At 47.0% G+C, this 25,196-nt stretch overlaps 2 protein-coding genes across 4 annotated transcripts in view; one reads left to right on the forward strand and one right to left on the reverse strand.

The window, feature by feature from the left end:
• The window catches only part of MTFR2 (mitochondrial fission regulator 2), a 33,919-nt gene extending 18,435 nt beyond the window's left edge, over window positions 1–15,484 (reverse strand). For 2 of the 3 annotated variants that reach the window (XR_012232294.1, XM_073575866.1), the window contains exons 1-3: window positions 15,159–15,484; window positions 13,451–13,549; window positions 1,599–1,703 (exon numbers count right to left, since the gene is read on the reverse strand). Coding sequence is in view for 2 of the 3 variants with exons in the window: in XM_073575866.1 (XP_073431967.1) it covers window positions 1,599–1,703; window positions 13,451–13,549; window positions 15,159–15,221 (267 nt within the window). In the remaining variant the exon portion in view is untranslated. The remainder of the gene's footprint in view (window positions 1–1,598; window positions 1,704–13,450; window positions 13,550–15,158) is intronic. The other variant, XM_073575867.1, reaches the window with a different exon arrangement.
• Window positions 15,485–15,500: 16 nt separating this feature from the next.
• Window positions 15,501–25,196, forward strand: part of LOC141089453 (armadillo repeat-containing protein 1-like) — a 30,974-nt gene continuing 21,278 nt past the window's right edge. The window contains exons 1-3 of the mRNA XM_073575868.1: window positions 15,501–15,697; window positions 16,566–16,727; window positions 19,382–19,473. Of these exons, the coding sequence (XP_073431969.1) occupies window positions 16,578–16,727; window positions 19,382–19,473 (242 nt within the window). The 5' untranslated portion in view covers window positions 15,501–15,697; window positions 16,566–16,577. The remainder of the gene's footprint in view (window positions 15,698–16,565; window positions 16,728–19,381; window positions 19,474–25,196) is intronic.

The raw sequence follows: 25,196 nt of genomic DNA on the forward strand, positions 1-25,196 counted from the left end.
AGTGGAAACCCCCCACAAGTGACCCCATTTTGGAAACTAGACCTTCCAAGGAACGTATGTAAGATGTGTTGTGAGCACTTTGAACCCCCCCAAGTGCTTCACAGAAGTTTATAATGCAGAGACGTGAAAATGAAAAAATCATTTTTTTCCACAAAAATAATTTTTTAGCCCCCAATTTTTTATTTTCCCAAGGGTAACACGAGAAATTAGTCCCCAAAAGTTGTTGTGCAATTTTTCCTGAGTACGCTGATACCTCATATGTTGGGGTAAACCACTGTTTGGGCACACGTCAGGGCTTGGAAGGGAGGGTGCACCGTTTGACTTTTTGAACGCAAAATTGGCTGGAATCGATGGTTGCAGCATGTCGCGTTTGGCGACCCCCTGATGTGTCTAAACAGTGGAAACCCCTCAATTCTAACTGCAACCCTAACCGCAACACACCCCTAACCACAGCCCTAACCCCAACACATCCCTAACCACAAGCCTAACCCTAATTCCAATGCTAACCCTAATTCCAACCCTAATTCCAACCCTAACCCTAATTCCAACCCTAACCCTAATTCCAACCCTAACCCTAATTCCAACCCTAACCCTCTTTCCAATCCTAACCCTAACCCTCTTTCCAACCCTAACCCTCTTTCCAACCCTAACCCTAACCCTCACCCTCTTTCCATCCCTAACCCTCACCCTCTTTCCAACCCTAACCCTCTTTTCAACCCTAACCCTCTTTTCAACCCTAACCCTCTTTTCAACCCTAACCCTCTTTTCAACCCTAACCCTCTTTTCAACCCTAACCCTCTTTTCAACCCTAACCCTCTTTTCAACCCTAACCCTAATGGAAAAATAAAAATAAAAATATTTTCTTTATTTTATTAGTTCTGCCTACCTATGTGGGTGATAATCGGGGGGTTTATTTACTTTTTCTTTCATTTTGATCACTGTGAGAGTGATCAAAATGAAAGAATGGAATCTGCAGCCGGCAGATTCGGGCGGGCGCACTGCGCATGCGCCCGCCATTTTCTAAGATGGCGGCGCCCATGAACCGGACCCGCCGGACACCGGGAGCGACAGGGGGACTTAGAAGGTGCCGGGGGAGGTGAGGGGGGATCGGAAGCTGGCGGGGAGCGGAGGGAATGGGAGGGGGGGGAGATGATGACAGCGGCGGCAGATCGCCGCTGTCATTCAGTTGCAGGGGGGGCGATCGCCGGTGGGGGGGGTGGAATCGGTGTCTCCAGCCATGTCCGATGCTACAGCAGCATCGGCCATGGCTGGATTGTAATAGTTCATCAATTTTCATTGATGAAATATTACTATCGCTCTGATTGGCTGTTTCACTTTTAACAGCCAATCAGAGCGATCGTAGCCACGTGGGGGCGAAGCCACGCCCCCTGTGGCGAAGAACAAAGCCCCCTGTATCTGCGGGTCGGGTGACCTTTCAGTGACCTAGGTCACCCGACCCGCAGGGGGGCTTTAAAGTTATGACGCCACATAGGCGTCATGGGTCGTTCTGACACGACTTTTCATGACGCCTACGTGGCGTCAAAGGTCGTGAAGGGGTTAATATTCTGTGGATTCACATGACGCAGAAGTGTACAAACCTGGAAATGAGGTCGAGGGCATTGTTCCAATGGCAGCAATGTTCCAATAATTCGAACCACACTACGGGTCCAGCCATAGTTCTTACGCTCCAAAATTTGGATACACTACAGAGGAATAAACCAGAAAAAAACACAGTTAGGGAGAAGTCAACACAGTCACATGACCACTGTTCTGTCTCCGACATAATTAATGACTCTTGAACTGTCTATTTTGATAACATACAGCAATCATTGTATGTATAGAATGTTCAGATTTCTATAGTTTAATGTTTAGTGTTTTTGGCTCCATCTAGTGGCCAAAGTCATAACTGCATGTTATTATACATTGTACTTCCTGATTAATTTCCCCTCTAATCCACAATGTATCCTGGGTAGTATGCAAAGTACCATGGTCTATTCCAGCCCCCTTTTTCTCTTCAGTCTGCCATTTTCTATCAAGTCAGCATACTGGAAGCACCTCATCCTCCTACTCCCCCTGCGTTAGCATCGCTAGTATGTGACGTGTTCCCTCTATACATCCCTCTCTCTCATAGTAGTCAGCTTAGTTAGTTCCCCCCGTTCAGCTAGTAGTGCAGATTGTGTATGCCTATAGACACAGCACTGATACTATGCATCTGTCTTGTATTGTAGTTTCACCATCTATATACCTACGTTCAATAAACCACAGATTCAACTACAGTCTCCCTTATTGGACCCCGGTATAGCGGTTTAGCTGCTTGTTAAGCTATATGAATCCCGTTCATTTAGCTGAAGACAGGACAGTGAAACAGTGACTCTCCAGCAAGTAGGAATACAGAGAGAAGCGCTTTCCATCTTGCAGGACCGCAGTGAACAGCGGCTCTCCAGCTAGTGGAACTCAGAGATAGAAGAGTCTTCATTCATCCTGCAGGAACAAGTAAACTGCAGAAGTCCATCTAGTGAGATTCAAGTCACCGGCTACACAGATTAACACAGCTACAGCAATCTCTGCACAGCCAAGCATCCCCCTAAGACACCATGTCCCACAAATCACACAGGACAAAATCTTCAAGATCTGTCTCCTCAAAGACTGCATCTATCAGCAGCGCGGTTGCTATTGCCCACGCAAACGCGGAAGCTGCCAAAATTCGAGCACGCTATGCTGAAGAAGAGATGCAACTTAAATTAGAGAAAGCACGCCTAGAAGACCAAGAGAGAAGGTCACGCAGAGAGAGAGAAGTCCAAGAGAGAAAGTCACGCATAGAGACAGAGTTCACGCTTAGAAAGAGAGGAGCAGGAGAGAAGGTTATGCCTAGAAAGAGATGAGCAAGAGAGAAAGATGCAGTTAGAGAAGGCGTGTGTGGATGCTGCCTTAGAGAGCCTAGCGGTAAAAAGAGAGGCTGCTGCAGCACTGGTAGAGGCAGAAGCACTATTTTAGATGCCGCACACAACCCTGAGCTGCATAGCCGTAGCAGTACGCCAAGTCTGAAGTTGCCGCTACAAGATCCACCACAATGCACATTTCAATATGTTAATGAACTTCCTGATCCAAACTATAACCAAGAGAATAACACATCCAGTGAAGCGAGTGAGAGTCATCATGAGGCTCAGCTCCAGGAAAATGTGGAGCAAAACAAATCTGCTAATGTCTACCTTGCCCCTCATCAGATAACCAACGTGAATCACCTTGTTGACACACTGCATGTCAGACCGAAGCAATACGACACCGGCTGGCGCCACCCTGAGGATTCCAACAGGTATGAACGCACCTCACATCACTATCAGGGTGACCCATCACCAGTATACGCTGCTGACAACCGGTTCACATCAGAACTTGCTAGGATCTTCACACGACGTGATCTGGTTACTAAGGGACTCATGAAATTCACTGACCACGCTGAAGGTTACAGAGCTTGGAAAGCTTCCTTCCAAAATGTTACTAGAGACTTGGGGCTGCAACACAGGGAAGAGATAGACCTCTTAGTCAAATACCTAGGAGAAGAGTCCATCAAACATGCAGTAAGGATCAGAGACATTAACATAAACCACCCTCAAATCGGTCTCAAAGAGATCTGGAAGAGGCTGGATGAGTGTTACGGCTCAGCAGAGGTCATAGAGAGAGCCTTGTTCAAAAGAATCGATGACTTTCCTAAAATATCTAACAAAGGTCTCCAGAAACTTAGAGAACTAGGTGACCTGCTACAGGAGGTCCTAGTTGCCAGATGTGAAGGTGACCTACCAGGACTTGCATACCTCGACACAGCCAAAGGTGTTAACCGTATAGTCGAAAAGTTGCCCTACAATCTACAGGAGAGGTGGCTCACACGTGCTTCCACGTACAAATACAAACAGAGTTTCATTCCCTCCCTTCTCCGTTTTTGTAGACTTTATACACGAACAAGCGACAATCAGAAATGATCCTAGCTTTGACTTTGCAATGTCATATTCCGCACCACCACCAGCTACAAACCCACGCAGAACATCTGTGGCAGTGCACAAGACTAATGTTTCTTCTCCAAGTTCCAATTACAGGTCTGCTGGCCGCTCTCAGAGACAAAGGTACAAGAACCTGACAAGCAGTAACCGCTTCATCAGAAGCCTCATCCTCTCCTGAAATGCAGAGCCTTCAGAGGAAAATCTATGCCAGAACGAGAAGCTTCCTGAAAGAGAACGGTATCTGCTACAAGTGCTGCTCATCCACCACTCATCTCGCCAAGGATTGTAAGGTCAGTGTAAAATGCACAGAATGTGGTACCACAGATCACAACACTGCCCTACACCCTGGCCCAGTTCCATGGAGTGCACAGAACACGCCAGCTGACAGTGAACATGGCGGGGAGGAAAAGAGCACTGATGCAGCTACGCCAGAGATCACTTCACAATGTACTGAAGTCTGTAAAGGGACAATAGACAGTAGGTCTTGTTCTAAAATATGCCTCGTCAGAGTACCCAAAGGGTCATAGAGACAAAGCTGTGAGACTGTATGCTATCTTGGATAATCAAAGTAATCGATCCCTGGCAAGATCAACATTCTTTGACCTATTCAACATTAAAGGACCAAGCACTCCTTACTCATTAAAGACATGTGCAGGTACTGTGACAACCGAGGGCAGAAAAGCCACTGACTACCAAATTGAGTCCTTAGATGGAAAATTCAGCCTACCACTACCTACAATCATCGAGTGTAATCAGATCCCAGACAACAGGTCTGAAATCCCTACACCAGATGTGGCAAGCCATCATGCTCACTTGAAACGCATAGCACCCCTTATACCGGAACTCGACCCTCAGGCACAGATAATACTGCTGTTGGGAAGAGATATCCTGCAGGTTCATAAAGTGAGAAGTCATATCAATGGACTCAACAATGCTCCCTATGCCCAAAAGCTAGACCTAGGATACAGGGCTGTGGAGTCGGTAAGCTGAACCTGCGACTCCGACTCCTCAATTTCCCTTACACCGACTCAGACTCCGACATATATTGCTTATATTTAAGTGAAAAATTTATTGTAGTACAATGTGAACATCAGACATTTAATAATTTTTATGATACAATAATCAAGATATTTAGATAGAACATGATATATATTTATTGGAATACAACTTTAGAACACAAAAAACTGTAATAAGTTGTAAATATGTAATACACTATGTAATATTGATTACATAGTTTATTACATATATATGTAAGTGGCAAAAAACAGTTTTCAACAAAAACATAGTAAATAGCATTTGTGCAGTCTATGAATTTGTTCTGAGAAATAGTATCGCCTCCATCAGATCCTCCTTCATAGATGACCTCAAATCTGACCTAATAATTTTAAGGCTAGAGAACAACCTCTCTACACTAACTTGGGTTGGTGGCAAAGCCATAACCACATGGGCAACATCTCTAACAATTTCCAGGTATAAAGGAATTGCTTCATGCATAATCAGTTTTGATGAACGGCTGCATTTTTCTATTTCTTTGCGAGCAAGTGAAACATTCTGCTGAAATATGGTCAACCTGCTTGCTATAGGAGACGGAGTGAAATCTTTTTCCTTGCGGCAACACCTGCTCCATGTCATCCAAATACTTGTCAAAGTCAAACTCCTCATCTGATGAGGATGAAGATATGGCAGCAGTAGCACTGTCAGGACCCAAGTCCTCTTGCACCTGGCAGTCCTCCTGTAGGCCACTCATCCTAACTACTACCTCAGTCAGAGCTTGTTTTTCTTAGTTAGCTGTTGATCATCAAGCAGTATACGATGATTTGGGTCCACATAAACAGCTGCCAGAAAAAAATTTATTTTCCAATAGCTGTGTCTCTCTCCATTTCATTGAAGCGGAAATGCCATCTGCGATTAAATCTCCTCTTTGGGACAGGCAAAATAACAAGTTCTTCCACTCCCTTATGAAAATGCCAGGAGCTAATTCCTCAGCTTGTAATTTTTTAGTCACGGTAAATGGGTGATGAAGCAATTCCTTCAATTCAGCCATCTGTGTCCATTGACCTTCATTTAGGGTTACCTGAGGGTTCGCCATATCTATAAGAAGCGGTTTTAGTTCAAGCAATCACTCAGGCTGGTTTCACATTAGCACTGCGCACCTATGTTTAACATGACGTGCCAATGCGTTTTTTGTCTTTCGCGCCAATCGCAACATGTTGCATTTTTTGGTCCACCCTGTCTCGTCAAAAAAACACATGCGCACGCTTGCGCACGGAAGGCGCAAAAACAACACATTGAAGTCTATGGGAACGCATGCGTGCGCATGGTCTTGCGCACGCTTGCATTTTTTTGCACATGCGTTTTTGAGGTAAACAAGTCTGGAATGTGGTCTAGACAATGGAAAAAATGTCACACCTAAAAACGCATGCGCATAAAAAGCGCAAACGCAAGCAACGCTGCGTTTTTTGACGCATCAGCGTACGCATGACGCTAAAAAAAGCGCGTTTGTTTTGCATTTTTCTTTGCGTTTTTTATGCGCTGCGCAAAAAAACGCTAATGTGAAACTAGCCTCAATCATTAAATAAGAGCTGCCCCACCGAGCGGCTTGATCGACAATTGCCCCTTTCCCAGCATGTCTCTTAAAGATGGAATCAATTTTAGGGGTTCTGACGGCAATAACCAATTTCCTCACTTTTCCAATCAGATTTCCAGCATGTCCCTCTTGCAGACTATCCCTTATTGCCAGCTGCAGCGTGTGCACAACTTTCTCACTTTCACCAGCTCGGGGCCCAGGAATCGGATCCTGTGCAGGGCAGGCACCCCTCCCCCTCCTCTCTCTGGTGAAGATGGCAGAAGACAGGACAGAGGAGGGGAGATTTCCCCCTGCAGTCTGGAGCCGGTGCGGGACAGGAGCACTGCAGCATACAAGTGAGTTTTGATAGGTGCGTGCCCCTGCTTCTAAGGGGGGGCAGCTGCCTCCCCCCGCCCCTCGCTGGCTACGGCCATGATTCAAACACAGCGTTTTTGCAGATCCGTTTTTTGCAGTAAAATGCAGTGACTCTGAGCATCCAAGCAAAGTCAATGGGTTTCAAGATATGACATTCAGACACTTTGTTTTGGGTTGAATGAGCATGTCAGTTTGTGCTGCGTTTTTCTAATCTGCTTTTGCTATTGAAAACATTATCTATGAGCTCAAAAACCTTTCAGGTGATGCGGTTTTTTAAAAAGCTGATCTGCTTTTGCAGCTGAAAAACGTATCCTCGAAAAACGCAGGAAAAACGCTGTGTGTGAATGTAGCCTTCGATCAGGAATAGAACAGTCATTTATAGGACATTTCATAACTTTCCCAAATTCCTATGAAAAGATATTCAGCATATTCTGCATTGAACTACTGTACCCAATTTATTATATATTTTAGGAGTCGGAGTTGGTCCATTTATACCGACTCCACCAAAATGAGCACCGACTCCGACTCCACAGCCCTGCTAGGATGGGTCAAAATAGGAAATGTATGCTTGGGACATATGCACGCCCCATCTTCTGTGACAAGTATGCTAACAAATACATTGGAGAAAGGGCGCCCATCTCTGTTTCAACCTTGCAACGAGTTCCATGTCAAGGAACTGCCACACAGCATTCAACTACCCAATCATTTAATAGACTACTCATGACAGCAGTATGGTGCCAGATCGTCAGCACAAATGTCTGTGATAGGGGCTTGTGCTTTTGGCCTGAGGAGGGAGTGAAAAGTGCCAAAAAGTTTCTTGGGGTTGTTGGCTAGTGAGGAGATCAGGGTGGTGAAGTAGGTCTGTTTGGCGAAGTGAAGGGCAGCGTTATAGGTTCTTAACATAAATTTGAAGTGGATGAAGTCTTCTGGTGTGTGTGTTTTTCTCCATAGGCGTTCAGCACTCCTAGAGCATCGCTGGAGAAGTCGAGTTTGCGATGTGAGCCAGAGTGGTTTTACTCTGTGTTTAGAGGTTCTGAGGGTGAGGGAGCTACTTGGTCAAGGGTGCTTCTAAGAGTGTCGTTGAAGTGACGGACAGCCAGATCAGGACAGGAAAAGAGGAGAGTGGGGACAGTGATGAGTGTAGGGAGTCTGAAAGTGTCTGAGGGTTAATGGCTTGTAGATTTCTGACTGTGTGGTAAGTAGGAATGAGCTGGGGTGTGCGAGGATTTGTGAGTGTGAAGGAGAGAATGTTGTGGTCAGAGAGTGGAAGCGGTGAGTTATTTAGGTGGGAGATTGAACAGAGCCAGACAAAGACCAGATCAAGGGTGTTACCGTCCTTGTGTGTCTCAGAGGTTGAAAGCTGCAAGAGAAGTGGTTAGTGATAAAAGCTGGGATGCAGATGTGGAAGTAGGGCTGTTAATAGGGATGTTGAAGTCTCCCAGGATAAGAGTTGGTAGTTCTGAGGACATGAAGTGCGGCAGCCAGGCTGAAAAGTGGTCAAGGTAGTGGGTGGCTGAGCCTGGCGGCCGGTATATGATCGCTACTCTGAGGGAGAGGGGACGGAAGAGCCTGATGGTGTGGACCTTAAAAGAAGGGAATGAGGGTGATGGAACTGGGGGGGGATGACCTGGAAAGTACATTGTGGGGACAGAAGTATGCAGACTCCGCCACCATGTCTGTTTGTGTCCTGCAGTCGCGATCTATGGACTCAAAAGGTCAGCTCAAGAAGGAGAAACAGAATATGGATCAGATGTCAGACAATTCATAGAAAAAGACTTTTATGTTGATGACTGTCTAAAAGCCATGCCTTCAAATGAGACTGCCATCAGTCTTCTCAAGAGAGCCCAATAGATGCTTGCTTGCTCCAACCTCAGGCTTCACAAAATAGCCTCAAACAGCCAAGAACTCATGAAAGCATTCCCTTCACAAGACTTGTGTAATGGTCTCAGAGACCTGGGGTCAGACCCCACACCAATGCAACGCAATCTCAGGCTTCTCTGGAATCTACAGTCAGACGCCTTTACCTTTCAGGTCAGCCAGGAAGAAAAGCCTTTCACACGCAGAGGTGTCCTGTCTAGCATCAACAGCCTGTACGATCCCTTAGGTTTTGCAGCTCCTGTTTCTATACAAGGCAAAGCCATACTAAAGCCCCCGTTACACACTGCGATATCGCTAGCAATATCGCTGTAAAGTCACCGATTTTGTGACGTTACAGCGATATTGATAGCGATATCGCTGCATGTGATACTTACCTCCGACCGGCTCCCCCGCTGGTTATCGCTGATCGCGCGAGAAGCTGCTGGATCATTCCTCGTCGTCCACTTCCTGCGGCGCTTCCTGCTGTGACGACGAGCGACGCGTGGAGCCGGGCGGGAGGACGCAGGATCGTCTGGTGTGACAGGTAAGTAGCGATCCCCGTCCCCAGCGATGTCGCTGGTGAGATCTGCCTGAGTGGCAGCTCACTAGCGACCACCCAGCGATTCACCTGACCGCGTCATATTGCCGGTCGGGATCGCTGGTGAGTCACTAGGTGTAACGGTACCCTAAGAGACTTAACCAAGGAGACTTCTGACTGGGATGCACCTCTGCCACCTGATAAGATAACACAGTGGGAAGCATGGAAAAACTCTAACAGCTCTCTCCTACCTGAATGTGTCAAGGCCATACACCCCTGTGCCGTCTACAGAGCCAAAGACTGTATGTATTTGCAGATGCTTCTGTCAAAGAAATTGCTGCTGTTGCCCATCTCAAAACTGTGGACTACAAATGTCAGAGCCACATTGGATTCGTTATGGGGAAAGCCAAACTTGCTCCACAACCAGAGCACACAAATACCAAGGTTAGAACTTTGTGCTGCAGTCCTAGCCGTCGAGTTAGCAGAGTTCATCGCATCCGAGATGGATATCGACCTGTCACAAGCCAAGTCCTACTCAGACAGCAAAGTAGTCCTGGGATACATCCACAATGAGACTAGACCATTCTACCTTTATGTCAACAACAGAGTGCAACGAATTAGGAGATCAGTTCATCCAAAGCAGTGGCATTACATTCCCACGGACCAAAACTCTGCAGATCATGCAACTAGAGCAGGTGACGAAAGTCGACTAGAGAGCACAACATGGCTCTCAGGGCCAAAACTATTGTACGCTGAGGAACTTTGTCCAGACACCTTTGAACTGATAGGAGAGGACTCAGATACTGAAATCCTCCCTCAGGTGTCCACACTTCATACAATGACTTCTGCTATTCAGCTTGGATCCCACAGATTTGACAAATTTTCAAGTTGGAAGTCACTTACTCGAGCCATTACCTTCCTGACTCATATAGCTCGCTCGTTCAAGGTCACCATAGCTTGTGACACAAAAAAATGTAAAGGTTGGCATCTCTGCAAAAACACCTATGTTGCCTCCGACTTAGGATCTTCCAGAAACCACATCATCTCCACAGTTCAGACAGAAACCTACTCTGTGGAAATCCAATGTCTCATTAACAAAGCTCCAATACCAGCGAGCAGCTCATTGAGAAAACTCGACCCACCAGGGGAGGTAAGTATAGCGATACTCACCTGTCTGGGGGCCATCGCTGCTCACCGATGTCTGCTTCATCCTCTGTCTGTGACATTTAGGCAGCATGGGGCGCGGTGACGTGATTAGGGCGCGCCGTGCTCTCTGCTGCCTGAACGTCACTGACAGACGACATGGCAAACAGGGGTGAGCAGCGATGGCCCCAAGACAGGTGAGGTCCTGAGCAGGAGAGGCGAGTATGGCATTTTTTTTTCTGCAGCAGCATATGGGGGCATAATATATGGAGCATTTTATGGGGGCAGCATATGGGAGCATATTCTATGGAGCAGAATATGGGGGCATAATCTATGAAGCATTTTATGGGGGAATAATCTATGGAGCATCTTATAGGGGCATAATCTATGAAGCATCTTATGGGGGCATAATCTTTATGGAGCATTATATGGGGCATATTACTCTATGAAGCATCTTATGGGGGCATTATTAACCTTTGTGCAACATTATATGGGGTGTATTTTGTATGGAGCATCTTATGGGGCCCATCATGAACTGTATGGAGCATTATATGGGGCTCCTGATTCAATATGGATATTCAAAAACATTTAACCTACTAATGTCTCAATTAATTTTACTTTTATTGGCATCTATTTTTAGCTTTGAAATTTACCAGTAGCTGCTGCATTTTCCACCCTAGGCTTATATGCGAGTCAATAAATCTTCCCAGTTTTTTGTGGCAAAATTAGGGGGGTTGGCTTATACCCGAGTATATACGGTACCTTTAATTCACACCCCGGTGCCAACTTGTGACCGCAACTTCTCACTGACCGGAAGTCACAGGTATTAGTCACAAGATCTCAATGCATGTCTATGAGAAACAGAATGCGACTATCATAGGCGTGCATTGAAAAGTGACCTCTGGATCGCTCAGCAAACACCAATCCGGAGGTCACAACCTGCAGAAGACGAGCGGAGCTGCGGTGATAGAAGGTGAAAACGGCAGCAGGCAAGTAGGAGACTGGGTTCAGGGACCCTAGATTAGATGCGCCACTCCAGCGCTGCAATGAAAACAACAAACGCTGAAGTGGTGATTTAAAGAAAAATCACAAACCGGATGTTGTTTTAAACCATATTTAATAAAAGCTAGATTTTATTCTTTTTATGATTGAACAGCATCATAATGGATTGAAAGTACATGTCCACAGAGATGAACAAGTTGAATCGGAAGAAAATTGGCAGCAGAAATTGTGGCACCCTATATATCTCCACAGTGCAGTGGAGAAAAAAAACTTTTAAAAAAAATTAAACACTTTCATCTAAATTCCTGCCATAACATCCCGGGACATAGAGTTTCTAATTCTTAAATTTGAGAAAGCTCCACAATAAACATGTGACACGATTTCAATTTATTGTATTATAGATTATATAACCATTCAGGTTTAAAAACAAAAAATATTGCGCTTTAATGGTTAATTTTGCATCATTTTTCCTGCAGCCACTCGGGGCTGTCATTGCTATTTGGTGATGTGCAGAGGCCCTATGAGACTGTGGTTGGCATCTCGTATACACCATGGACTGTAACAGGAGCACGCGGGCAGCCTTACGATGTACTACTAATCCCAGGCTTCCAAGCTGTTCTCACCGCTGGCAGAAGTTACCTCTACAGTCCTGCTCTGAGCGATGAGACCAGGGCTGTCACATTGGCTTCTTCCAGTGGTGAAAACAGCCCGGTAGCCTGGGATCAGTAGTGCAATGTTACGCTGCCAGCCTGTACTCACAGCCACCGTCTTTGCTCATGTTCAGAGCACAGCAGAAAAATCATCATGCTGCGGTGCTCTGAACACTACTCAGCTCAACTCAGTCAGTGAAAGCCTCATTGAGACATCCATGATGCAGGGATGTATGAAAGAGGCTTTACTGCTGCATCTGCAAACAAGGACCGGACACCGACGCTGCAGTAATGACTTCATCCGGCGGTGAGTACACGTCACTGGGCGAAATCACCGCCGAAGCGCTGGTGCAACGACCTGGTGAGTGCTCACTACTGTGATCTAAGCACAAGAATCACAATGATACCACAGCTCCGCTCAGATCACAGTAATGGTCTAGAGCTGTGTACCTAATCCTATCGTGTGTGATACAGTCTGCAAAGCCGTGTATCTAATCCTATCGTGTGTGTGATACAGTCTGCAAAGCCGTGTATCTAATCCTATCGTGTGATACCGACTGGTGTGTTCTATCACATTGTGGCCAAAAACAAAATGACTCCGGACTATGATCCTAAACTTCATCCTCCTTTATCCTTTTGCAAATACCCAGAAGGGGAGGAGGAGTGGCGTCAGACACATGGAGCAGGTTTACGGCAGTCATAATGCCAGCTAGCATTACACTAGGTCATGACAATGCCTAATATATGGTACAAATTGTTAGGATTCTGCTCTACGTCACAGACTGAACGGCCATCATTTGACCCCTCGTAAAGGATTTGCATCCTTTTAGTAACAGGGCCAACATTTTGTTTAGTGGAGAGAAGCAGAAAGTCACTCACAAGGTTGGTGGTCAGTCGGGGGCACAGACCCCACCTTCTTCATTGGTTAGAGGGCTGCTAGTAGCTGACCATGGAGAAGGGATCAGATGTGATCACTGTGAGAAGCTGCATATAGCACCCCCTGGTGCCATTACATGTCATGCATGTGCCAGCTCAGGCAACAGGGTTCTTCTGTGCCTGAGAAAAAGGGGTCCATGATCGGCTAGCTACTGGAATTCATTCAGCTTATCCAGTGACACTATGTATCTGGGGTACACTCAGTAATTGGCCCACAGGCCCACTATGTCATGAAGTGTCAGAGCAAACAGGGGCAAGGTGGCACTGCATTTACATCATGCGCCACTTTTTTTCCTTTTCGGCACCACAGAAACAAGCATTGAAGGACAAGAAATTGCCCCCATAATTTTCTAGATGACGGCAATTAAAGATAACGTATTCATTACCATACCTGCATATCAATTCCTTCAAATAGCACGTGAGGGAGACGACTTGCGATAGCGCGCACACAACTCCGTCTGCGGGGAAACCGTTCCCATACCGGCACAAGCTGGTGGGAAACACACAAGGACATTTTTCTTTTTAGGTAAAAAACAAACCATATTGAGCACCCCAGTAGTCACTAAGGTCTGAAATACAACCATGGCGGCTTATTGTCTGGGCTCGGGTTGTCCTATGAAGGAGGTTTCATGCCTATACACAGGAGAGATTAAAGCCCCACTCCAGAAATTAGTGGGGTTTTTCCCTTCACCCTCTGTTAGTTATCAGTAATATGCGTCTTCAATGTCTACCGATTGCCGTCTTCTGCCGTTTGCAGGGCTGCGCCAGTTCTCCCTGTATCATGTGACTACTGGCTCACATTGCGGACCTATAGCCCCTTTCTTAATGGAGGATTTACGAGAGCCTCAAACTTACATTGAGAAAGTGAGGGACAAAGAAACGCTGCGGTCACGTTAGACAGGAGAGTATCGGAGCGGTGCTGGAAGAGATGACAACCAATGGGTCATTTAAAGCACACAATGCACATACTGATCACTAACAAAGGTGAAACATAAAAGCAGAAAATAAAGCTGGAAAGGCACACTCCGAGTGCCCGCTCACTGGGGGACCTATCGATCTCCACAACAGGGATCCAGAGACCCCGCCTCCGGTTGAATACAGTGGTGGTCTCACACGTGACTGCGGTAACATTGCACTGTACTCAGTCTCATAAACACTGAAGGAAACGGCTCTGTCTATTCTGGGCAGCGTGAACCCATCACTCATTAGTCCTGTCTGAACGAGGCTCACGTTTTCTAATTTCCCCATCTCATACACACACTAAGGACGACACTGTATCAGAATGCGGAAAGTCGACATACTTCCTTGCAGCGGTGACTAAACTATTTTTTTTTACTAGAGGGCCAAAAGACTAACAGACTAACTAGATAACAACTATCAACCTGTTCTCTCCAGCACAGATTGGTCACTGACCGCTCCTGCCGGCGATTCAGCTGCTCCACGTCATCAGAGCAGCTCTTCCTCTTACCCTCTACTCTGCTGACGGGGCGTGACTGACAGCCGGCTCCACACAGTTGAGCAGTGGAAAACCAGCTGTCAGTCAGCACGATGTCAGCAGAGTGGAGCGGAAGAGAAGCAGCTGCCACAGAATCGCCGCCAGGAGCGTTTTTTGACGGCTCTGTGAAGTCAGAGATTAGCATTGAGCACAACAGGCGGGTAGTTAGTAACCACCACCCTGTTCGTTATTAGGCATATAATAAAAAAAATAATAATAGTCCTGGATAACACCTTTAGCAGTTTGAAAACTTTGGGAGAGGTGGCTCAGAAGTGGAGAAAGAAGCAGATTCTCTGATCATACCTTACAAAGTTTCTTCCATGCAATTGATGTTTGCAGACCCCAATGACAGGACAGGGGCCTTATAAAGGGTTTTTGTTATCTTTTACATATGGCTGAAGTGTACTCGGCTATCGCTGCCCCGATGATCCTCCGCCCAGCTGGTTGGTGTGTGGGCACTACGGGCAGGATATGGGGGTACTGGTAAGTAATCGCTGGTGCCATATATGAAGGACAATATTCAGGTGGAGACCCTGATTCCTGCTGGGCCAGAGGTAAGACCAGCATGTGCTCCCCACAGAGGGCGCCAGGCCCCATCACTCACCTGCTCGGTGGGCACTCCCAGGTATTCCAGCAGCTGACGGATCAGCTCCAGGAGCAGGGACATGGCTGCACAGATGATGGAGGCACCTTCACATCAATGACAGCTCACTGACCGGGCTGCACTCCGCGACGCCAGCTGCTGTTCTCTGGTATCAGCCGCTATAGACCGGAGACAGGCTGACTGCAGGGTATAATGGAGGCGCCCCGTCCCCCAGCAGCCGGGGCTGGTGTGAGTGCAAGGGAGGCAGGCAGCACTCACTGACAGCTCCGGGAGTCTCCACGCAGCCGCTCCGAGACAGGACGGGGAGAACGGACGAGACTCATTCAAACCCAGCGCTGCGAGATCTCGTCCTGCCCTCTGATTGGACAGTTCAGCTGCGTGATGACATGTGACATATTCCAGAGCCAATCAGCTGTAGGTGACCCTGTGGGCGGGGTTAGGTAACGGTCGTCGTGTGTGCCTCAGAGGAGGCTGAAGAAGACGTTGGGCGACCCCGGTGTACGTGCTCCGTCCAGGAGAGGCTGCGCGGCCGGTGAGGTGTAAGTAGCCTGTATGGAGAGGTCGGCGCCGGCTGTTGGGGGCTTAGGCTGTGTACTTCTTACCCTTCAGCCTCTCCCTCGTTGGGCACCGCAGGATGGAAGTGTTCATGTGTCACTCTAGTGGTCCTGTGATGGCTACTGACTGGAGCGGGGCCCTGGAACCCTTCTCACCTGTGACAGAAAAAGGGCAAGAGCTCTCACTCCTACACAAGCCAAGAATCTGTGACCCATAGCCATGTGAGGCGCGTAGTAAGCCAACCCTGTGAGCCTGCTACACATACACGTAAAGGGAGCCTCGCTGTCCAGATCCCTGTGCCTCACCAGCCAGATCCCCACCCTCAGCCCTGTGCCTCACCAGCCAGATCCCCACCCTCAGCCCTGTGCCTCACCAGCCAGATCCCCACCCCTGCCCTGTGCCTCACCAGCCAGATCCCCACCCCTGCCCTGTGCCTCACCAGCCAGATCCCCACCCCAGCCCTGTGCCTCACCAGCCAGATCCCCACCCCAGCCCTGTGCCTCACCAGCCAGATCCCCACCCCAGCCCTGTGCCTCACCAGCCAGATCCCCACCCCAGCCCTGTGCCTCGCCAGCCAGATCCCCACCCCAGCCCTGTGCCTCGCCAGCCAGATCCCCACCCCAGCCCTGTGCCTCGCCAGCCAGATCCCCACCCCAGCCCTGTGCCTCGCCAGCCAGATCCCCACCCCAGCCCTGTGCCTCGCCAGCCAGATCCCCACCCCAGCCCTGTGCCTCGCCAGCCAGCCCCCTGTGCGCTGCGTGTGTCCATTGTGTGCATGTGCCGAGAGCTCACCCACTTTGTCACACTTGCTCAACTGATTATCTGCTCATCTTTCCGTTATCTGAATTCCAGCTCGGTTCAGGAATGGACGCTGTGTCCGTTGTCGCCCATTTGCGGGACCTGGCTTCTGACCCGCAGAATAGATCCAGTATTGTGAGGGACAGGAGTTGCCTGGCCGGTCTCATCCTCTTTCTTAGCCACGAGGACACACAGGTGGTTGAAGCGGCTCTTGAGGTAAGATCCTGGGGTGGTGGTCTAAGGCAGGGTTCACAAACTCCAGTCCTCAAGGCCCACCAACAGGTCATGTTTTCAGGATTTCCTTTGTATTACACAGGTGATGCCATAGGCTAACATGGTACTGTACCATGTCTGCAGAACTGCTGGGTTTCCGCAGGGCCAAAAACGCTGCGGAAACGCAGCAGAATCCGCAACGTGTGCACATAGCCTTAAAATGTTCTTTAAATATCTTTCTTTACCCTAAGCATTTTTGCAATTAGCTTTATTATAAAATACCCTACACTCCACCCTATTGTCACAACTCTTGTCAGGTGACCTGGGACCTTCCCTGTCCCTAGCGCTAGGGGGCGCCCTAGTCCGCCCTGGTTTACTTCTGAAGGTAAAGATGCCGGGTCCACGTACCTTGCATTATCTCCTGATTCCGCCATCCATCTATACCCTTCCCCCACCCAGGGAAGAGGGGAGTAGCAGTGCACTGTAGTACACGAACCAGATGAACAAGGTGACATGAACGAGAAATGGAAAATACCAGGCATAAAAATATTCACTCGCCTATAACAGAGGGATGCATCAGGGAATGCACCAGGGAGTGGAGGATGGGGTAAATCCACTAAACACTTCTCCACCCAGCCATGCAGCATAAGCTATCCTCTAACAATGTGTGTCAATCAGGACCCAGAATTTAGAGGGGATAGGAGTGGCTAACCGTGCTCAGTTGAGAGCCCAGAGCTCCCATCATGGCCGATTAACCCCTGTGCTGCCAAAAGAAATTTACAGTTTAATAAGATGGTGACGTGCTTCTTTTCAGCACAGGAGTAGGAGCATTCAGATGCTGTGGTCTTCTGGCTCCTGTCTGTCGCGGTAACTCCGTGACAACTAACCTGCTAATCCCCTATGTTTTTTTGTATTTTTTTTAACTTCTTGCTTTGTTTGAGAGTAGTCTCAAACTAATTGTCATCAAGAGGATGGCCTTGCAGTCACTTCCCCACAGCCGCTCTTTTCCTTCCTGGAAAAGGATGTGATCAAGGGGAGGACATGCAGTAACTTACCACAGTTTCTTTAATCACCACTCTCTACAGATGTCCTGAATCCATGGCACTGATGGAAGCTGTGGAAGAAGTGACCGAGACGCCTGTACTCATCTCGTGTCGCCGCTGCTGCAGTTCCTTGCTGTGAAAGGAGACTATATCAGGTGGCAGCAATAGAAGCAGGGTGACTGAAACCAGTGCAGCCCTCGGCTTTTATCACTGCTTTCAAATGAATCGTCAGTGATAGAAGGCTTTATGCGGTGCTGGTGTCACTTACCATTCTATCACCGACCTCAAACAAATGGTCATCATGGGGCGGGACTGATGTCACTCACACTGCTTCTATCATATCTCACTGATGACAGTTTGTTTATGGTGGCGATAGAATGTGGGGTAGCACTGGTGTTACCTACCCTGCTTCTATCATCACACACTGATGACGTCCTGCTCCAGGCTATGATAGATGCTGCGGCGAAGTGAGTGCAGGACAATCCTCCTGATTCCTTGCTTGAGAATCCTCCCAAATGAAATGTCACAGGAAGTGAAGTAAAATGAAAACACATTTAGGGATTAGCAGTATAGGAGAATTATAGAGTATTCTAATAAAGCAAATGATAAATTGCTTAAGGAGTAAAAATTGATATTTATAAAGGATGTTTTAGATATGGGACACACCTTTTAATGACAGGTTTGCTGGAGTACTACGTGCCAAATTCCTTAAGAGTCACACACCACTTAATAAATGTTGCATAGCTATGTCTACTCCAGTCTAGAAGTTGAGTAGCATTTCTGGCATAAGAAACGCCATGACTTTTGCTGAAGTTTTTTAGATGGGTGTAGTCACGTCCTGTCCCACCCCAGTATTATTGCCCATTTTGGCAGATTATTATGCACTGCACAAAAGTATTACACCTTTTCAAAACTTTTTACAAAACTGACGTAAAAACTTTAATGAATCCAATATTGCAAACATAGGTTTAGATGCAGGTGCCGACTGTATAGCTCAGATGGCAACTGACCTTTGTGGAGCCGGCTCAACTCTTGAGCATGCATCACACAAAACTACGTCCTTTATGATGGATATCTGTGTATTGACGTTAGTTGATGGCTTGCATGTAGCTCCCATTGAGTTAAAATGGGAACCTGTCATTGGATTCATGCTACATGATTGCTGCAAAATGTTTTCCTCTTGATCCTCCCTTGTTTCAGAGAAAGCATAGTTTTATATGACGTCCGGGAACCATAGGGAGAGAGACGTGATTAGTCCGCTGTGACTAGTAACTCCCTATTATCTGGATTGGGGCAAAAAGAACCCGGCTGGGTACATCATCAAATTAGCTGGGTCTCTCCCTATAGTCCACGACTGGTTTTACAAACCTGCTTGTCTGCAATCACACAGCCAGACTCTGATTCATCCTCCCTGTGGCTCGGGCAGCATGAATCTAATGACTGGTTTCCCTTTAATAGTGAAAAGCCTGTCTGCTAGCAGCCGCAAAGATTTGATTTTAGTGGTAACAAAGAATTGGCCATTCATTAGTTACATAAAATAGAACATAACTGGAGGTACACTATAAGCTTCAGCCCTGAAGCCAATTTTCTATATTACTGTATTATCTTTTACAGGCAATTCACTACTTGTGTGAAAATCCTAATCACTGTAAAACACTGAGAAGTGAGCTAGGTATGATGGTGAGCCTGGAGAACATTAAGAACAGGTAAGCTCTTTAAGTGTAATGCTGGGGCTCAGCTTGTGTACATCTGTCATGAGGTCTGTACAAAGTGAATGTACATCCAGCCTAAATGTTGGCGGAAGAACTATCAATGCGATGCCCTTGGCGTCTAAGGGCACATGGGTATGTGCATTGTGAGTGGTCCGCACTGGACTATATGCCTTGATATATGTATCCTTGCTTGGACAACTCTTTCTGGCAAGTCTATTGATGATCTTGTTATTTCTCTTTCCCCCATGACGGCACCACGGCGAGAGGGGATCCGCCCCACAGGGACAGGAAACCTACAGATAAGGCAGTACCTGTCTCCCGCATCAGTTGGTTTCCTGTCCCCATAGGGAACCTACGGACTCACCAGTTGTCGTTGGATGCCGGGGGATGACAGCGGGGGTTCCCTGTCCCGGCTGGGGCGGTGACCCAAGGCGCCACCGCCGGGGGTCAGTGTGCCTCCAGGGTGTGCGAGGGGGAGAGGCGGCAGAAGACCGCCTCTCCCAGGTGTAGGTGGCCAGGCGCGGGCAGAGGCCTGCAGAAACACGCTCCAGGGACAGCGCGCGGCTGGAGCAGGAAGTATCCGGGCCGCTGCAAGGCATTCCTGGGAGCGGCAGGATGCGCGGGGCCAGTGACAGCACCACCAACGCAATGCATCCCTGGGACCAGTCGCAGGGGGGGGCGGATGACATCAGCGCCGGGTGAAGGGGGAAAAAAAAAAAGGCGCGCTCCCCCAAGCGGCAGTGGCCAGAAGGGGAGCTGCGATATTTAAAGAAACCACCAGGCAAAAGATGGCTGCATCTCCTGGAAGCATGTCTGAGCCTCCAGTGGAGCAACCGCAGCTGGACATGTCCTCCGACACAGGACACCATCGGCAATCACTGCAACAGCAGCAACACTGTAAGAAGGATCCCAAGGACCAGCCACAGTGTCACAGCAGCAGCCGCTCTGGATCCCGGCGCAGCAAGGAGCCCAGTGGGGCAGTGGCCACAAAAGACAAGGCTCCCGCAGACCCGGTGGTCCCTGCAGATCTGGTATCCTTCTTCGGCCTGGTGGGTAAGTGGACTACGTGAATGTACAAGCTGTAACTAGGGCCTGTCCTCCTCTTTTAGGGGAGGAAGTGCACGCAGAAGGCCCACCACAAGATTTGCCCACTTTGTAAAGAGGAGCTTCCCACAGGGTGCGGAAAAAGGCTTTGCCAAATCTGTATTGATCACACGATTTGTAAAGACTCTCCGAGGTTCGCCTCCGACCTCAGGGCCTTAATCAAACACCAGGTAGAAAACCGTCAAAACCCTCCAGGGAGGAAGAAAAAAGCATAGCAAAACTAAGGCCAGGGACCCCGAGTCAGATCTCAGCGATAGGTAGAGCGAACCTTCAACATCAAACCCAGACAGTTCAGCATCCGACTCTTCGTCCTCTGAAGAGGGGGGGTCGCACCTGCTTCCCTATCGAGGAAACGGATAATTTAGTAAAAGCAATTAGAACCACTATGGGGCTGGTAGACACCAGACCCAAAAGAACTATCCAGGACGCCATGTTCAGCGGGTTAGAACAAAAAAAGAGATCATTCCCCATGAACGAAACAATTCAAGCGCTAATACAGAGGGAATGGAAAAGGCCAGAGAAAAAGGGACTGTTAGCTCCAAAAAGGAAATATCCCTTTGAAGACCCAAGCTGTTAATTCTGGGAGACAGCGCCAGAGGTAGCTATAGCAAAAGCGTCGAAAAAACTCGCTCTGCCGTTTGAAGATATGGGAACATTAACCCTCCGTCAGGAACAATGGATCTGACAGGCGCAGCTCTTCTACTTTCATTTCTCCCTTCTCACCAGATTTTCAGGAAACCCCCTCCCTCTAAATAGTCTCCTGGCTCTAGCTGCTGTGTGAAACCTGATACCACAGTTGGTCTGCAGAGCTTCAGGAAGGAAGATATAGCTGTGCTGGCTTCTCAGGCTCATTGGTCCCGAACACATCACACTTTATAAGGTTGGTATGTAATGTTTTTAGTCATTACTATTGTTTATTTAGCATGTTTTATGAATGGATAGAGAAAGGTTTGTGGATATTTCATATAAATAAGGCAGATTTTCTTACAAATGAAAGTGTGCTTCTCAGGCACATTGTTCCTTAATGCATATTCTCTCTCTTGCTTCAGATTATCTTCTGAAATGGAGAAGAAAATGTATGATCTTTCAAAACCCCATCATGTTGAGGAAGTGGGAAACATGCTGTTAGATGATGATGATGATGATTATGCAGACCCCACAATGAATGAGGATTTTGAAGAAAGTGAGATTGATTCTCATGATGAGGTGGAAGTCTGTGAACTAAATTCTGAAACAGAGCAAGATGGTGACAGTGATGAGGAGGAAGAAGATATAGAATCTTATATGGGAAAAGATAAAAAAAACCAAATGGAACAAGAATCCACCCATAAAAAAAAAACGTATGGAACCTCATAACATTATCACTCACCTTCCTGCAGTTATGGGAACAGCACGTAATGCAAAAAATGCAGCTTTATGCTGGAATACTTTTTTCACAGATGACATTCTGGACTCTATTGTCATATACACTAATCAATATATAGACAATATAAAGCACAAGTTCATCTGTGACAGAATCCTGAAGCCCACGGATGAAATTGAACTGCGTGCATTTTTTTGGATTATTATACCTTGCAGGAGCTTATAGGGCAAATCGGCAAAGTTTGGAGGAACTTTGAGGTATAGAAAGGGATGGAATTGAAAAATTTAGCCTTATGTCTCTAAAAAGATTCAAGATTCTAATTCGTTGCCTTCGGTTTGATGACAGAACTACCCGAACCGAACGTAAAACATATGACCGGCTTGCTCCAATTCGCGATGTATTCCAAAAATTTGTGGAAAACTGTAAGATAAACTATCGCCCTGGGGCAAATGTCACAATTGACTAAATGCTCCCTGGTTTTCGTGGCAGATGCGCATTTCGTCAATACATACCATCAAAACCTAGCAAATATGGAATAAAAATGTATGCCCTTGTTGATGCCAGTAAGACCTACACATACAACATTGAAATTTATGCTGGAAAACAGCCAGATGGTCCTTACTGTCAGCAACAAACCCACTGATGTTGTGAAAAGAATGAGCCCTTATTTGGATCAGGTCGCAATATAACTGCTGATAATTGGTTTTCAAATTGTGATCTTATTGATTATCTAAAAACGCAGAAGCTTTCATATGTCGGAACTGTAAGAAAAAATAAAAAAGAATTGCCGCCACAGCTTGTTACTGTGACAGGGAGAAAACAGTACAGCAGTATGTTTGCATTCCATGATGGAAAGGTTTTGGTTTCCTATGTACCACGTGGAAAAAAAAAAATGTCCTTCTCTCAACGCTTCATAATGATGATGCCATCGATCCTAAATCTGAAGCACAACAAAAAACAGATTACATTTTATAATGAAACCAAAGGGGGTGTTGATACAGCTGATCAGATGTGCTCAACTTTGAGCGTCAGCAGAAACACCAAGCGATGGCCAATGGTCATATTTTTCGCTATGCTAAATTTGAGTGGTATAAATTCACAAATCATTTACCTTCAAAACCAGCTTGAACCACTCCGTAGACGATTGTACCTGAAAAAATTGGCCCATGAACTAATGGTTGGAGAGCTACGCAGGAGAAGTATGAAAACAATCGGTATCCCCTCTGGCCTTCAAGTTAGGCTCAAAAGATGCCGCCCAGATATTGATACTGAAAATCCAACACCTGTACCACCCCCCAAAAGAAGGAGATTCACCACCTGCACCATGGAAAGCGGGAACAGAAGGCTTTCTAATTATGAATGTCTCAAATGTCATCATGCAATCTGCCTGACACATGCAAAAATGTATTGCAATTCTTGCTCTTTGCTTTGCAAGTGTGTTTTTTCTGGGGAACCTTCAGGATCTAATTCAGATTAATTCTGTGTGTAATATTATTCTAGGTGCCTAGAAAATGTTTTTGTGCCAAAATTTTCTTTTTAATAACCGTTACTTGATATCATTGGGGGCTATTTGGTGGGAGTTTTGAAATTTGTGTATATCAAAGATTACTTTTATGTTGAGTAAATGGGTTTGTTTTGCACCTGATAATGTGTAGTCTCTTTTATTACATCCCTATGAAGGTCTCTGATCACTTTTAGATCACTGAAATTGAGAAAATTAGATATTCTAGGCATTTTTCTAGTATTCGCTTGACAGGCACATTGTTCCATTACGAGTTAGTGCGAATATTGTTCCTGACGGAGGGTTAAAAGATCCCATGGACGAAAAAGCCAAAACCTTCCTAAAAGGTTCCTGGGAGGCAGCAGGAGGAGGACTGAAACCCGCCATAGCTGCCACATGCACAGCTAGAGCCCTGATGGTGTGGTTAGATCAGTTGGAGGACCAACTGAAGAATAAAACACCAAGAGGCGCGATTCTAGAATCCGTCCCATTGATGAGAGGAGCGGCGGCCTTTCTGGCGGAAGCGTCAGCTGATTCAATCCGACTGACGGCTAGAGTAGCTTCTTTTTCGAATGCGGCAAGGAGAGCACTCTGGCTCAAATGCTGGACCTGCAGACTAAATCCAAACTTTGCTCCATTTTCTGTGATGGCAAATTCCTTTTCGGGCCCACACTGGACAATATCCTGGACAAAGCAGGGGATAAAAAGAAGTCTTTCCCCAACCAGTCCAATTTTCCCTTCAAGCGGTTTCGGAGCAGGAAATTTATCCAGAGAAAGCCGCCTAAAAATTCCCAGGATAAGTGGGAGGACAGGAGAGGAAAAGGGTACATGGGTACATGTCTCCCAGGTAGGAGGAAGATTGGGCCACTTCTTCCCAACCTGGGAAAACATATCAAACAGTTCCTGGATCCTGAATGTCATAAAAACAGGCCTCAAATTAAGCTTCCACACCTCACCCAAACCTTCTTTTGTAGTGACCCCGCAGAGACAGTCGGTGGAAGAGCAAGATGCAATTCAACAGGAGATTCAGACCCTGGAGGAGAAATCAGTGCTACAAGAGGTCCCTCACCGAGAAAAAGGAGAAGTCTTCTATTCCCCTATCTTCCTAAGAAGGAAGCCAGACGGGACATAATGCCTGATAATCCGTCCATTCAAAATGGAGACAATAAAATCTGCGGTAAAAATGCGGTTTCCAGCCTGGTACATGACGGTACTTGACTTAAAAGACGCGTACTATCACGTCCCCATACACACTGACTACCGCCAGTATCTCAGGATAGCAGTCACCGTAAGTGGAAAAATGAGGCATTACCAGTTCAAGGCTCTCCCATTCGAGCTGGCCATCGTCCCGAGAGTCTTCACAAAAATTATAGCGGAAATCATGGCACATTTAAGGGAGCAGGACATACTTATAGTCCCGTACTTGGACGACTTTCTAGTGATAGGCAACTCCCCTTCTCACTGCAGAGATAAGTTGAACAGGATTATGGAGACACTGACCAGCCTAGGCTGGCTGCTAAATCTGCCAAAATCTCAGGTGATCCTGAGTCAAGTACAAGAGTACCTGGGCATTACCATAGACTCGCTCAGACAAGAGTGTCGTCTCCCAGAAGGGAAAGCGATACACATGAGACAGATAGCGACAGAGGTGAAAACTCACAGCAACAACACTGAGGCCATGTCCCTGCTCGGCTCAATAACAGCCTGTATACCAGCTGTGCAGTGGGCTCAAGGCCATACAAGGAGTCT

The sequence above is a fragment of the Dendrobates tinctorius genome, unplaced genomic scaffold, assembly GCF_039654945.1.
Source record: "Dendrobates tinctorius isolate UK_male_01 unplaced genomic scaffold, ASM3965494v1 ptg000046l, whole genome shotgun sequence".
In the NCBI taxonomy this organism is placed as follows: Eukaryota; Metazoa; Chordata; class Amphibia; order Anura; family Dendrobatidae; genus Dendrobates; species Dendrobates tinctorius.